This window comes from Lichenostomus cassidix, chromosome Z (assembly GCF_008360975.1).
Source record: "Lichenostomus cassidix isolate B80296 chromosome Z, HeHo_3.0, whole genome shotgun sequence".
Classification (NCBI taxonomy): Eukaryota; Metazoa; Chordata; class Aves; order Passeriformes; family Meliphagidae; genus Lichenostomus; species Lichenostomus cassidix.
In genome coordinates, this window is record NC_139511.1 from 57,864,434 (window position 1) to 57,879,137 (window position 14,704).

Consider the following 14,704-nt stretch of genomic DNA (forward strand, 5'->3'; position numbering starts at 1 on the left):
ACTCACTCTCTGATGCAATCCTGCAATCCCGTGTGTGCACCAGGAAGGGAAACTGAACAAAACTGCAATGCCTGAAGATGAACCCCTTCTTCCCAGACATCACCACCACTTAACTCTAGGGCATTGCACACTCCGAGTCCTCCCTCCTCTGACATGGCTAAAAAACTATGGACCTAGTTGGAGGGATGTAACCAATTCAACCTCTGTGGAAATCTAGCAAGTGCCCTTACCTTTAAAACTACACTGTTCTTCCTCACTTCTTGCTAATGCACAACAAAGATCAGCATTGTATTATCCATTTATCTTGTGCTGGGAGGGTGATAATTTGGGGGCATCATCACAAAAGTTTTCTTCTTTTCTTCACAGCATCTGTAGGTATGAGTTTCTTCTGTATGTCTGTGTTTGCTTCTGAAAGCTTTCAAAGGCTGGAAAGTTAAAATAACACAGATTGGTTTTAGCGCAATGCACCACATATTGTTTCTATCATGCGAGAATTGCTTAACCATGGTACACTTCAGCAGCACAATTTATTACAAACCTTGGAAATCATTTCAGGAGCCCAAGGACCTCATGGACCTTAGACCAAGTTTCTGCAAACTGCTCAGATGTGCAGTCACTAGGCAGATGTCTGGAAACGTGTTCTTGTACATTTATCTGCTAATGCAAATGTCCCAATACAAGCATTAACACTCAGAAGCATTATGTAGATTTTAAACAATTCCTGGAAGAGTTGGGTCCCATAAAAGTTTTTCTGACAGATATAATCCTTCTCCTCATCTTTGCCAAGTGCTTGCTCTGACTACAGGAGCCAGAGCATATTGAGTGAGACTTCTGCCTGCTTCCACTGCTTCTGGTGCTCCAGACACTACAACACCCCTGCCCAATGCTGACTTCACTCTTATTTTGTTATTATTCTAGTTGGGAAAGAAGCAGCAATGTGGAAGGGAAAGATAAAACAGGACATAAGAGGATATTTTTATGCTTTCATCTGCACAGATGACTCATTTGAGACAGGTTTATTCCTCTCCTCTTTTAGGATTAATGCCTCAAGGAAAACAGCAGCAAAATTAAAGCTCTTTTTGCTGCTGTGGGAAATAATTCTTTCTCTCACCCTGTTCTGTGAGGTCTTTCAGGCAGTGGCTGTGAGTGTGTGTAGCACATAGTGCAATTGGCTCCAATCTTACTGGGGCCTCACAGTATTAGTGTAATAAAAGTAAATACCAATGGTCAGGGCTTAATTATAATCTGGACATTCTGTGCTCTGGCAGTAGATTAGAGTAGACATTGACTTCTGCTTTAAGGCACTGAATCTGCTATTGGCATGAGGATGAATCCACCTAAAGAGACAAGACAGCAAAGTCAAATCCCATGTTTCCTGCCCAGTGTGTAGAACACAAATTAAGAGGAAGTGTAAGGTTTCAGTAACTGAACACTCTGAATGTTGGAGCAGCTCCAGCTGTGGCTTTTTGCGTTCAACTCTGATGACTATTTCAAGGACTCAAATACGATTTTATGGAAGATGGAGAAGCAAAAGCTTCCATTAGACAATGATTGTATTAGGACCCAAATTCTCATATGATGCTTTGAGGAGGAATGCTAAATAATTAATGTTGCAATCATCTCTTCATGTATTCTCCTCCACTCTTAATTGTGTTTTGAGCAGGAATTGGCCCTGATCATGCTCTGTGAAAAATAATTGAGACATACAAGAAAGAAATGTGCTCTACAATCAGCTTTCCTTTTTACTTGATTCTTCCAGTTTTAGGGTTCTGGTGACAATTTGTCTATAGCTATTTCATTTTCAAAGCCCCCTCATAATTTATTTTTCTAGTTGCCATCACTTGCATGCTAGGCTATTGCAACTACATTATATCAGTAAGGGAGATATGTCCAAGGCTTAGTTTTATCCAAAATAATTATAATTTCTTAAGAAAACAACTAAATTCTATGAACTTGTGAATAAATGTCTTCAGATGTCTGATACCAGGAAAGAAAATAACATATAATATAATAATAACATATAAAATAACATAAAATATAAAAATAACATATAAATAAGTGGAGATGAAACAAAACCAGAGCTGATAACTTACAGCATAGCGCTGTGACTAGCAGTGTTGCAAAAAGTCTGCTGCAGACAAATTTCCGTAGTCATTCTGGTGGTATTGGCTTGGCCTTAGCTTCAGAGTGAGCTGTGGACAAATATGATTTAGGACTACTGTAGTGGCTCAACCCACTGTGTTAGGAAATGTATATGATGGGGACCATTGCTGATCTGAAGGCTTTCTAACATAAATGAAGATGAGTGGCGTTGAAGGGCAGCAGTCAGGTGGTTCATCCTCTTAGCAGCAGCACAAGCATTGGCCCGTGAAAAAAGACTTAGATCTACCTCTTTTTTGGTGTCTCTGCTTCTGTCTACTCCCATGTTGTACTTCTAGCAGTACTTCTACTGGTAATCCAGGCCATTTGTAAGTGCCGCAGGACTGGGAGCTGCTGTCTGACAATGGTTTCCATGCAGATTGCTGCCTGTTTAAAGCACAGGGTGTGAGGTCGGGGTGGGACTGCTGCTGCCCAGCAGGGAGAAGCAGCAGAAGCAGACTACCTGCTGCAGTCTGAATGCACAGCTTTGATCAGCCAGTGAAGCACACCTGGAAGAAGTTGCAGTGACACACATTTTCCTTCAAGTTTATCTTCTTCATCTGTTGAAATGGATATGGATATATGGATATCCAAACATGCACAAGAGCCAGGCACAGGAGGCTGAGGTATTGCTTTAGGTGTATGATGGGCCAAAATTGGGTGCCTTTAAAACATCATTGGCAAATTCATCACTGTCCAACTGGTTTACCCAACTGAAGTTAATCTCTTCAGATGTATGACTGCTGCCAGAGTTACCTCTGTTTTGCTAGTTGTTTTGACAGGGAAGCATGATCAAGCAGAGAAGAAAAGGGGAAATCAGAAGCCAGAGCACACAGGTTCTGCAGCCTCTAAATCACTCCAACTTGCAATAATCACAAGACCTTTTTAATAAAAATTTCACTCAGACATGAACATTTTGTGAGTGCCATTGAGACATTCTTTCTTTCAGAGTCTCTTACTGCTTCAGAGCAATATTTGTAATTGAAACAAATAATGAAATCCAATAAAAACCAAACAGGGAGAGTTTCTTAGCCCTAGGGCAAACTGGTAGAGCATAGCTGATGGCCACACAACTGCTTTTTCTTCCTATCAAAATAGCATGGCTGCATGCAAAATTGCCATGGGGAATGCGTTCTGGCCTGTGATAGTTCTGAGCACCGTTTGTAAGCTAGCATAAAAAAAGTAACATCATGTACTAGTACCTGTTTAGTGTGTGTTGGCCCCACTTAATTAAATTGTGTGGATGTAGCCTGAAGTGTTTTTCCTAGAATATGCTCTATGAACCTCTGAGGCCGTATGATACATGCTATTAAACATACATAAACAAAAGTATATACTTGGGGTTTAGTGCATTTTCGCTCATTACGTGTGCATGAATATTAAATTTATTATTAAGCTCTCTGGTGAGGTCTGCTTTTTTCTTTATTTCTGTGGCTAATCTTTAGAAATCTGTCTTTTCTACTAAAAGAGATCCCTTGTGGAAATGCTCTTACAACTTTGACCTAAAACTGGGAGAACACAACACTTCATGTATCTGAAATTGCTCATGGGTGGCAATCTCAAGTCAGCCTGACAGCAGGACCTTCCGGTGAATAGTTCAACAGAGATGTGGGGATGAAGTACCCAAACAAGTGTCATCTGTATTTAAAGCAAAAGGAATTAAAAGAGAGAAGACAGGAAACTCCTCATGCTTTGTTTATTAGAAATATAAGTGCTCTTTATTGCTCACTGCTCCTCTATTAAAAACAAAACAAACATGAAACAGGAGAAAAAAAAGAAAACAGCTAAATGGCCAGACCAAACAAAAGAAGAGATATGAGGCTAAGACATTTTGGTAGAATGTAAATTCTGTTTCCTGAAACTTTAAGTGCAAGGGGTTTCAGCTGACTTAAGAGGTTCAGGTCTCAACAGTATCCTACAGCAGAGTATGTAATTTTGTAGGGAGCAAATCCTGTATCCTGAAAGATAAATTCAGCAGAGCCATCTTGCAAAGTTTTCTCCTTGTCCTCCTTATTGCATGAGTGGGGTTTTGGCAGATAAACTCAAAATAGCCACACAAAAGTATTGCAGAGTCTGAAATTGATGGAACATTACAAACATGTCTGAACTTTTTAATCTCTGCTATTACTAATGTATTTTGCAGTGTTACACTGTGCACACAGACTGGCTTCGAACCTGACTCAGATCAAGCCCATCCAGCCAAAAGCTGTGCAACAGTGCCCAGGAGCAGATGTTTAGGAGGAGTTTAAGAAACAGACGCTGTGGAATGACTGTTTGCCAGCAGTTCTTTCTAAACGTGGGAAATCAGAAGTAGTGACGTTTCTGAAACTACCAGGATCTGCTGTTTAACAGTAGACCTATCCGCTGTGAATTCACCTAGTGCCTTTTTGCTCCTTTGTAATTCTGTGCCCCACAGCATCCTGAGGCAAAACATTACACAATATTCTCATGTAAAAAAGTCCTGTTGTCCAACATCTTACAGAAGTTCTCTCTACTTCTTAGCTTCTCTACTTCTTAGATGCAAAGTACTGAATGATGGTTACATATTTAACCTTCCCCACATATTTAATGATTTTCTAGATATGTGCTTTATAAGGAATTTTCCTCTTTCATAATTCCATTTAAATGTTGAAAAACAAGATTCTGTTTCTGCTACGTTGAAGCTGTTGTGTACAAGTTCTAAAAATGCTTTCTTTTCTGCCTTACTGTGTGCTTTCTCTGCTTCTACTTATCCATTTTGATGTGGGATTGCTGGCATTCAGGAATGTGTCATAATGAGATTTGTCAGATTGCTCTCTTTCCCAATAGCATTCCCAGTGCGATGGTTGGAGTGGTGTTCTCTCTCTGAGCACCCAGAGGATGGCTTCCCAGAACTATCCACCGTGACCCTCTCATCCCCTTCTTGAGTGGTAACAGCTCATTCAGAGCTATTGACTCCCACTCCAGAACAAGCTACAGAGAAACAAGCGTGGGAAAGTCCCGTCATTTACTAAAGCTGCTGATCTATATGAATGTTAATTGCAGTTAAGAGTCCTGTTGGGTTAGTACTAATTAATTATCACACAATTGCCACTGGAGACTGATGATAAACTTCCTGAGAGTTTAATCCTTGTACATACAAAACTTCGAAGAAGAATGGTCGAAATACGAAAGATCACAATTTGTAGAAGAAACAGAAGAAAACACACATTAACAGAGCTTTAACTTGGTCTCAGTGTTTGCTGCTGCTCACTGCTCTCTGTTAAACAAAAAGATACCATTATAAAAACAAAAAAACTAACTAACTAACTAACTAACCATACTGAACAAGAGAATAGGTGAGATGGGAAGGTATTTTGGAGAGTCTAAATTCTAGACAGTAATATTAAGACTAACTTAGCATATAAATCTAATTAAGAGATATGCGACAATATAATTTATGAGCTTTGTCTGCTGCCCTCATTTTCACTTGTGTCCAAAAATATTCTTTTGCATAGACCCTCTTAAGTGCATGATTGCCTCAGACTTGATCTCACTGGGTCACTATGGTGGCTAACAGTAGTGGCAGTAGTTAGCACTTTGCTGTGAGGGACAGCTACCAAGCAAAGCCTACACAGTAAAAACACCATGAGCTTGAGACATACTACAAACCTCTCACAGTGTCAGGAGAAAATGAAACTTAGAGGCTTAGATATTCGTATTGTATAGTTAAAAGCCCTGAACCTCCAACTGATGCTGAACATGATTTCTATTTGTGTTTATAATCAACCAACCTCCATCTCCTCTGGAACCTACTGCTCCAAATGCTCTCTAATCAAGCACTCTCAGTTCACCCTTTCTGCTACCCTGAGCTTTGTTGCTACTGCAGATACTCATTTATTTGTTAAAGGTACTTAAGGATTCAGGCTTTGTTTTTTTTACTCTCTCTTCAGTTTACACCAAAACATCCTTTTTGTGTGAAGTAACAACATATCTGAAGATGCCAGTACTTACGCTAACACAGCCCTCGTGTCAGTGTAGGGTTTTGATAATCTGAGTGGTAATTCGGCTGGATGTGCTTGAGTTGCCATGCTTCCAAGGTTAATACCAGCCCACATAAGAGGGCCCAGAAAAGCCTTCTGAGAGCCAAGAACTGTGCAATGCTACCCTAACCCCCAAACCATGCTCAGCTGGGGTTTTCCAAGACATAGCAAGCCGAGTGGTGGGAATAGGGTTGCAACAGCAAGGCTCATATCCCTTGTGCAATGGAAAATTTGGAGAGGAACCGGTGACTGTTTCCTTTCCTTAATTCTGGCAGAAGATTGCAGAGATGCCTCTTCCCTCAGGCAAGCTACATCTCAAGGGTAAAACAGAGATGTACAAACTGCAAGACAATAGAGCATGATTAATTTCTGTCCGTGAATGCTGTGCTGCTGCGACCCAACTTCCAGGTGTTTTTAAGTGTAATCAGTATCTTGCTTACATTCTTCTGGGAAGAGATCCATTTTTAAATTAGTGCAGTCTCTCAGGTCTGTAATTTACTGCATAGGGGTGTGGATCAGGGGGGCTGTTTGCATCTTAGCCTGAACAAGATTAGCCTGAACCTTTTGGGTTGAAGAAAGCAATTATGGCAATTGTGTGTGAAATGTTCGCATTGCTTGTCTTCTGGTTTTTCTAACCATCTTGCAGTTCTGGGGATGTTATCTAAGACCTTGTGAACAATTCCCCACTTTGTGAGGAGCAGAGCAGATTACACACTTTTCTTTCAGCAGCAGTTCTCACAAAGATAAGCCCAGTTCTCCTCATTGCCAGGTTGTGCTCCAATTTGTTCCATTACTTCATGCATTTAAAGGCAACAGGATTTTCTACCTTCATGAAACCGTCCCAGAACACTTGCACAAGAAAATGTGCTCTGTAATTTAGCATTGGACTTACAGAAATCAAGGGTAGTTTTAATCTCTAGAACTGTCCATTTTGACATGTAGCTGGCATGATGCTTAGGCACTGAGATAAAATCAGGATCTCCTGTATAGGCTGCGATGTAGAGCTTGCTTATATATTCTATAAGGAACTACTTTGTGTACCTTTTTAGGCAGCACAGTTGAAGATGCAGCACATCTAGTGGGGCATTTCCACCTCAGTAACCTGTCTCTTGTTGATCCCTCAAACCTCTTATTCAGCCATTAGGATATTGTACAAAGTGAGGTTGATTACAGAATCAGAGAGTGGAATACATGAGAAATGGCTGAAAAGTTTATGCCTGGTCCTCTGACTGTGGGAAGCACCACTCAGCCTATCTGCAATTGCCTTGAACAAAACACAGATGTGCTCTGTAGCAGGAGCTACATGTTTGTGCCGAATGGCCCTAACATTGGTGAATAAAATTGTCTGGTTTGTCATTAATGGTGCTAAAATAAAAATGTGGTTATGCAAAAAACATTTTCTTCATGTTGGTGTCTTCTTTCCAAATAAAAGCTTTTAACGAGAAAAAAAATTGCTTTGAGTTGGGTTGGGTTGGTCTGAAACTCTGCTTCCCAGCTGTTTTATAATTTTTTTGCAATTTTCCAGCACTCTTTCAGCCCCTCTACTCAGCCCTGGTGAGGCCATATCTGGAGTAGGGTGTGCAGTTCTAGACTTCTCAGTACAGTAAAGACATGGAGCTCCTGGAACAGGTCCAGCAGAGGGCAACAAAGATGAGAGGGGACTCTATTAGGAGCATCCTTCTTATGAGGAAAGACTGAGAGAGCTGGGCCGGTTCAGCCTCGAGAAGGGACAAGTGAGAGGGGTACTCGTCTTTGTCTATAAATATCTGAAGGGATGGGTGCCAAGAGGAAGCCAGGCTGTCCTTGGTGCTTGAGCAGAGAAGTTGAACCAGATGACCCACTGTGGCCCCTTCCAGCCTGGAGGATTCTGTGTTTTCAGAGGTAGAAACAGCTTTTTCCTTGCACCGTAACAATAGTAATATTAATAGTAATAAATCTCGCTGCGCTCTCCGCGGAGGGCCGACCCTCTGTCCCCGGGGCGCAGCAGGGCCCGTGTGACCCGGGCCAGGGCCGCTGAGGGCAGGTGGCGGCTCAGCCTCCCGGGGCACGCGTGTGGGGCGCGGGGCGTTGCGCGGGCCGTGCGCGGGCGATTGGCGGAGCGGGCCGCGGCTGCGGAGCCGCCGGGCGGGGCGTCGCTGAGGGGCGGCTCCAGGCTCCTCCGCCGGCCCGGCCTTCTCGCCCGGGCCCGGCCTTAAAGGCGCGCGGAGCCGCGGCGGCGGCAGTAGCGCAGTGCGGGCGGCGGTGGCTCCTCAGCGGTGCCGGGAGCGCGGGGGGGCCGTTCCCTCGGCGCGCCTCGCCTGGAGCCCCTCCCTGCCGCCTCCGCCGCGCTCCCGCCCCTCGGGCCGAGGCTGTCACCGCGCCTGCCGCCGGGCGCCGCCAGCATGTTTGACAGGACGCGGCTGCCCTTCGTGGCGCTGGACGTGCTCTGCGTGCTGCTGGGTAGGTCGGGGGGCCGCGGAGGGCCGGGGGGAGCCGCCCCCGGGGCGCCGCGCTCCCCCCGCACGGCACCGCGCTGATCGCATGCTCGCTTCCCCCTCCCCGCCGCGCCGGCACCACCCGGAGCGGGCTCCGGCCCGCCCGCAGCCCCGCCGTGCCTGCCGCCCCTCGCCGCTCCCTCGCCTCCCGCCCCGCACCGCACCGCACCGCACGGGGGGATCTGGTGGCTGCCGCGGGCCGGGAGGGGAAGGGAAAAACCCGGGGGGAGGGAGCTGCTGCAGCTTATCCACTGACATCTGGAGCTCCCTCTTCTCTCTCGTGTCCTTACTCTACCTTCCCTAACCTCCTCTGTCGGCTGGAAACCGGTTGTGGCAAAAGCCAGTGCTGGAGAGGTAGATGTCTGTTAGATATCTGCAGGCTGGGATATGTTTGCTGTCCCGGGTGGGTCTGGAAGCTGTCCTGGAAGGGGCCGTCATCACGGAAACGCGCCTCATCCATCGCAGGGTCCTGCAGAGGCACGGTGGTGCTCGGCGAAGAGAGATTCGCCGTAAGGCTGGGCTGAGTGCGCTCTCGGTGGCACCGAACTGCCGCGGTAGCTGTAGGCTGGAAGCGAAATGGGACGTGAATTGGAGCGCGGTGTTTGCGCCCTCGTGTCCGTGTGCAGCGGTGAGGGACGGTGTCGGGGCACGAGCGATGCCTCGGTGATGGCCAAGGGTTGAACCGACGCAGCCACAGCACACTGCCACAGCGCTGCGATGCTTGTCTTAGCCAGCCCAAATAACAGCGCCTTCCAATCATTGTTACTTGCTACTATTTCAGTCTCTATTGAAATTTCATGTCCTGTCAGTTTGCATTAACTCTCTCAGGTAATGATACAGTGTAAAGAGCAATGGTGTTAGTTTTCGATCAGAGAAGGGGCAGTGTCATTTCATAAAGATCTGTGCAATCTCTCTGTATGGAGAACCTGGGAAGTGTCTTTGCTCTCTGGAGATGTGCTTCTGGGTCAGTCTTAAGAAGTGCTAATTTTGCATGTTTGCTTCTTAAAGAAATAATGTCAATACTTCAGTAATCGAAGCACTTTCTTGTCATGTTCAGTGGATAGTGTTCAGGCCTAGCTCATGAATTCCTGCTTGGCTAAAGATGTTTGTAGCATCAGTACAAACATAATGAGCAACGTTTTGCTCTTGCTGGATGCTTCAAATAGCAATGGTACCAGTAGCTAAATGCCATTAAAGAGCAAAATTACAATGGATGCCTTGCTCTAAGATTATGTTGTAGGAGCGATAGCTTTGGCAAAATGATAGTGGATCCATGTAATCCACTGGGAGAAGTTTTCAGATCAGGAGTTTTAGCAAGCCGTGCTATTGTGAGGCTTAAACTTTCATGCTGTCTTTATGGTGAGTGAAGCAGTTTTGTCTGTCCTGATAATTGTCATTACAAAATCTTTATAATTAGACAAAAATTATTTTGCACTAGGCTTATAGATTGGTCTGTATGAAGCATATGGAAAGTAATCTTGAGTAATTAAGGAAGGCAAAATACATTGAAAGTGAGACTGCAGAAGCATATAACTTAAGGGTCATCCACTTGAAAGGATGAGGGTTTCCCCCTATCCATTACCTGGGAAAGTAGGTTCTTGACCTTGCTCTGCAGTGTAATACCAGTTTAAACACCTTTCCCTTCTCTCCCCTTCACCCTGTGTGGCATTTGGATCACAGATACACTTATCTGGTGCCTCACTGTGCTGAAGCATTGCCAGACTTTTTATTTTCCCTTGGGCTTGTTTACTTCCTACTAGTTGTCTGAAAAATGCAGGCAGTGCATAACATAAAGTGCCTTGACACCTGCAGCTTTAAACACATTGAGGTACAGGTTTCCGTGAAACTCAAGCTGAGGCAAAAATATACATATCTGCCGAATGGGAAGGATACTGATATAGGACCAAGTTCTCTTCCTCTTCTGCCTGACTCATGTAGCTGAGACAGGCCCTTAGAAGAAATTAGGTCTTACCTGTGTCTAGTAGGGTGTTTTAATTTTTTACTATAAAAAGAATAGTTCGTGTTGGCTGTGGACTTTAACTCCCATTTCTTCCCTGCCCTTCCCCCAGCCTGTGCCCTTTGGTGTCTGCTCAAATGACCGAGGTAACTGCCCAGATAAAATGACTTGCCCATGTGGATAAGTGATACCTAGTATCTCCACTACAGAGACCACGAGGCCTCCAGGAGAACTGACGGTCTTAAAACTGTGAAGACCAGTTTCAGCTATGGGCTGAACTCTCAATCTTGGTTTGGTAGCCCATGCTACCACAAAAAGGGTAGCATACTGAGGATCCCAAGGTAACTCTTGTCACTTGGTAGAGAGCTTTTCTTTTTTTCTCCCCTTTTTCCTGTTCATACCTTCCCTAAAGTAAATGCAGATGGGGAAGAAAAAATAATTTCATTGTTTCAGCAATATTGGGCTTGAAGCCCAAGTGATATCCAGGCACATCTCTTCAAGTTGCAGTGATCTGACACAGCCATAAACTGAACTCAGTGGAAGTGGGTGATTCTGTGTGTCTGACTTGCCCCTGTTTTAGTCAAGCCATTTTTGTGCAGTTTCAGCTTTCCCAACACAAGAAAGGAAGGGGGGGAAAAGAGCTATACTGTGATTTTTTTTCTTTTTTTGTGTGTGTGATTTAGATGGGTTTATTAAAATATGTGACAGATGCTTAAGATGAAGCTCAGGTATGAGAATGAAAAAGACATCAGAAAAAGAGCTGGCGGGGAGAGGTGAAAAAACGAGGTAAAAACCTCTTCTTTAATTAAACTGTTAGAACAGTTTGGTTGCCTGAAACTTGAAAGTTCTTTTAATTGTCCTTAAGAAAGATATTTCTCTCATCTGTCTTTATACCCACTAAAGGAGGGAGATTTAAGGGAAAGCATTCCTTGGTGCCCTAAGAGAATAACTGATTCCCTCTTATCAGTATGGTAATTCTCTCCTTCTGAAAATAACACTAATGCTTCAGCATTAAACTAGCTTTATATTATATAATCTAAAAAAAGCAAGAGCTGCAGGTTTCTGCAGTATCTGTCCTCAAATAGTGTGAGGAGGCTGTATCTGCATTCTTTGTGTGCTGGTCTGCAGTGCTGGGTGTGTGTGTGCTGCATGTCCTTATGCAGCTCTGCAGTGCTGCAGGCAGCACCTCCCTTACTCCCTGCACTCCAGTGGACAGTGCTCAGCTGCTTCTGGCACTGGAAAGCATGAGTGGCCCGGACTGCAGGATTTCTTTCTCCTGCAGGCTTCTGTTACTTGTCTCTCCTGAGTTTTCTGATAGAGTCGTTTTATATAGCATGGCAGAGATTGGCATGTCTAGACTATAGTAAAACCATTTTTCACAGATGCTGAGGCTTGGTTCTTATGATTTATTACACTTGCAAACTGTCATGCAAAAAATAACAGCTTATTAGGATAGCTTAATTAGTTAGATTGCAACTGATGTCTTCATTACGCACTCTGTATACACACCCTGCCACTCTTACAGGTCTATTGTCTGATTGCAAATCAGGCTCCTTTTTCATTAAGGCAGGTAAACATCACTTAAAGAACAAAGTAGGGAAACCCATGGCAATATTCTTGTAATCAGTGGAGGAACTGCTAAATACTTTTATCTTTAGATCAGACTCTCACGAAGACAAAGTCAGATTAAAGTAAGCTCTGCAGAGGTGACCGGAGCCGTAAGAAAAACACTCTGTCACAACTCTGGGATGACTTTCATCTGGTCAGTACTTGTTGAAATTCATGGCTAAGTTGAGTGCAGGGGTGCAATACAATTCAACTGCATTTCTTTAGTCCCTTGCCTGACTATGCAATTACTGACAAGCTATAATAAGTAATTGGGGAGTATACTTGTCAGTATATGATTGCTGGTGTAATGCAAGAATATGTCCAACCCAAGATCAGAAAAACTGAACCCTTTTAAAGAGTTCAGCCCTTTCTGTTCTGATTCACTTTCCTGCAATATGTTGGAAATAGTAAAGAATTACTTAGCTAAATTTAAAACTGCCATGTAATATAGTTGCATTTGTGTAGGAATTTCATCTTTTTTCTTCCTCTCCATGTTGTACCCTGTGACTGGGGAAGGTGAGACCATGGCAGTCTTATTTATATATTATGATGATTTTTCTTTTTTTTTTTTTGGCTGTGAAACTACTTTTGAGTAAGGGGAGGACTTCTAGTCCTTCCAAAAAGAAGGACATGCGAACTAAACTCAGAAATAGTAAATGGTCCAGTCACTTTCAGCTTGCTGTTTAAAGACTGCTGGAATGTTTAGTGACACAGGGCAATATGTTAGATGCATGTGTATAGGACACGGTGAGTTTGCTTTTGCAGTATGTGACCTGTGGGGGTGAGATGCCTGGACCACCCTGCACAGTGTTTTTGCTTTCGGTGTTGTTCTTCCCTTGGGAGTGTTTACTCTTGCCGTCACTGAACGCAGCAGTCTCGGTGACAATTAAGGTATTGCTGTTCAGTCAGGGAAGGCTCCTTCTATGTGGGTTAGCACTTCCTGATTGCCCTAGTTCAAATAAAACGTCCTCTGCTATTATTTGTGACTCACTGACATATGTATCACCATTCTTATTTTCCACATCATGTGGGTGCTAAATACTTTTTCTAGTGCATGGACACATTGTAAAGCTGTAAAAGATACATGTGAAAGAGCAGTTTGTCTTCAGTGACACTGTCCACCACGTACCATGAGATGGTGCTCATTAAGTTAGCATTCTCAGTTAATTGGAAACATAGTTGTTACTGAAACTGGGAAAATCTTTCCTCTCCTGTTGTGCTTTCTTCTTGTAACAGTCACCATTTATTTTCCACCATGTGAAACGCCCTCCCTCTTGATCAGAAACCTGCAGAAAAACTTTAAGAACTCAATTAGTTAATGAACACTATTCAAAGTCAGCAATCTAGTTCTTGCTCTGCCAGCTTTTGCTGCTAAAGTGTATCTTCTACTATCTCCTGACTCAAAACCAGTTCTTGCACTTAATTTTTTTACAGCAATGGATGAATCCTAGTTTACTTTCCGGTGCTTTCCCAAGAGCCAAATCTTCAACTCAGGACTATATTCTTTTCTTGGCAATAATAGAGCAAGATGCTTATCAGCTCTTAGGTTCCTTACCAGCTGCTTGAGTCCTGGTAACTTTTTTTTTTTCCCCCTTAGCCTTAAACAATCAGAAGGGCTCTTGGAGCTTTCTTACATGAGGATGCTGACCTTTGCATAAGGGAATGGGAGAGGAAGGGGCTTCTGACACTTTCTGTAGAAAATTAAGTATCACACTACAACTGAATTATAAAATAGCTAACCTCTCATAGCTGAAGAATTCCTGCCTCCCCTCTGTAACTGCTTGAGTGGTTGTTTATGCTGTGCAGAGCTGATGCAACACACCTTCTGTGTTTTAAAGAGGTGGGCAGTATGAACTCATATTGACTGAAAGCAGTTTGGTCTGAAGGCTGCACAGTTGCAGCCCCAGTGCCTGGAAATAAAGAAGTGATAACTGGTTGCCTTTTACTGCACAGTTTTATGTAGGAGCACTGTTGTGGACCAGATGCTGATGAGGGGATAAAGCTGTGGTAATCCTCTCTCCATGTGACTGTGTTGGAGCTCTGGAAAGCAGGTAGCACAAGAGGTGACACAACTCTTGAAGGTACCCAATGAGAAGAGACCTTGAGCTTTGTAGCCTGCCAAGTGAGTCAGGTTTATTATCCCCAACAATTGATAATCCTCTTTCCAGAATTAGTCCAGGAGAATGAAAACAAACTCACCTTGGATGGAAAGAAAAAAGTGCTGGACAGGATTACATGGAAACTATTGGCAAGATATGTTACCTACAGAAGTATGGTTTTAAAATGAGCTTGATTTTTGGCTGTATTTGCTTAGATTGGTGGTGGTGCTTGTTTTCCTTATCCCCTGTCTTGCAAAAGAAGCTGTAATTCTTGGTATTTACTCAGATCAAATAGCTGATTGAAAACAATGGAAAAATCTGCGAACACTAGAAATTCAGATAATGGATGACAAGCAAACAGCTAGTTCTATGAAAAAATTAAAACCATTTAAAGCTATTTTGAAGAAGCAAGATTTCCTTAGGATA

The 14,704-nt window shown here is 43.5% G+C and overlaps 1 protein-coding gene across 2 annotated transcripts in view; it reads left to right on the forward strand.

The window, feature by feature from the left end:
• Positions 1-8,359: 8,359 nt before the first annotated feature.
• Positions 8,360-14,704, forward strand: part of PLPP1 (phospholipid phosphatase 1) — a 62,041-nt gene continuing 55,696 nt past the window's right edge. Inside the window, exon 1 of one of the 2 annotated variants that reach the window (XM_085043566.1) lies at positions 8,360-8,579. In XM_085043566.1, the coding sequence (XP_084899692.1) occupies positions 8,522-8,579 (58 nt within the window). In that variant the 5' untranslated portion in view covers positions 8,360-8,521. The remainder of the gene's footprint in view (positions 8,580-14,704) is intronic. The other variant, XM_085043565.1, reaches the window with a different exon arrangement.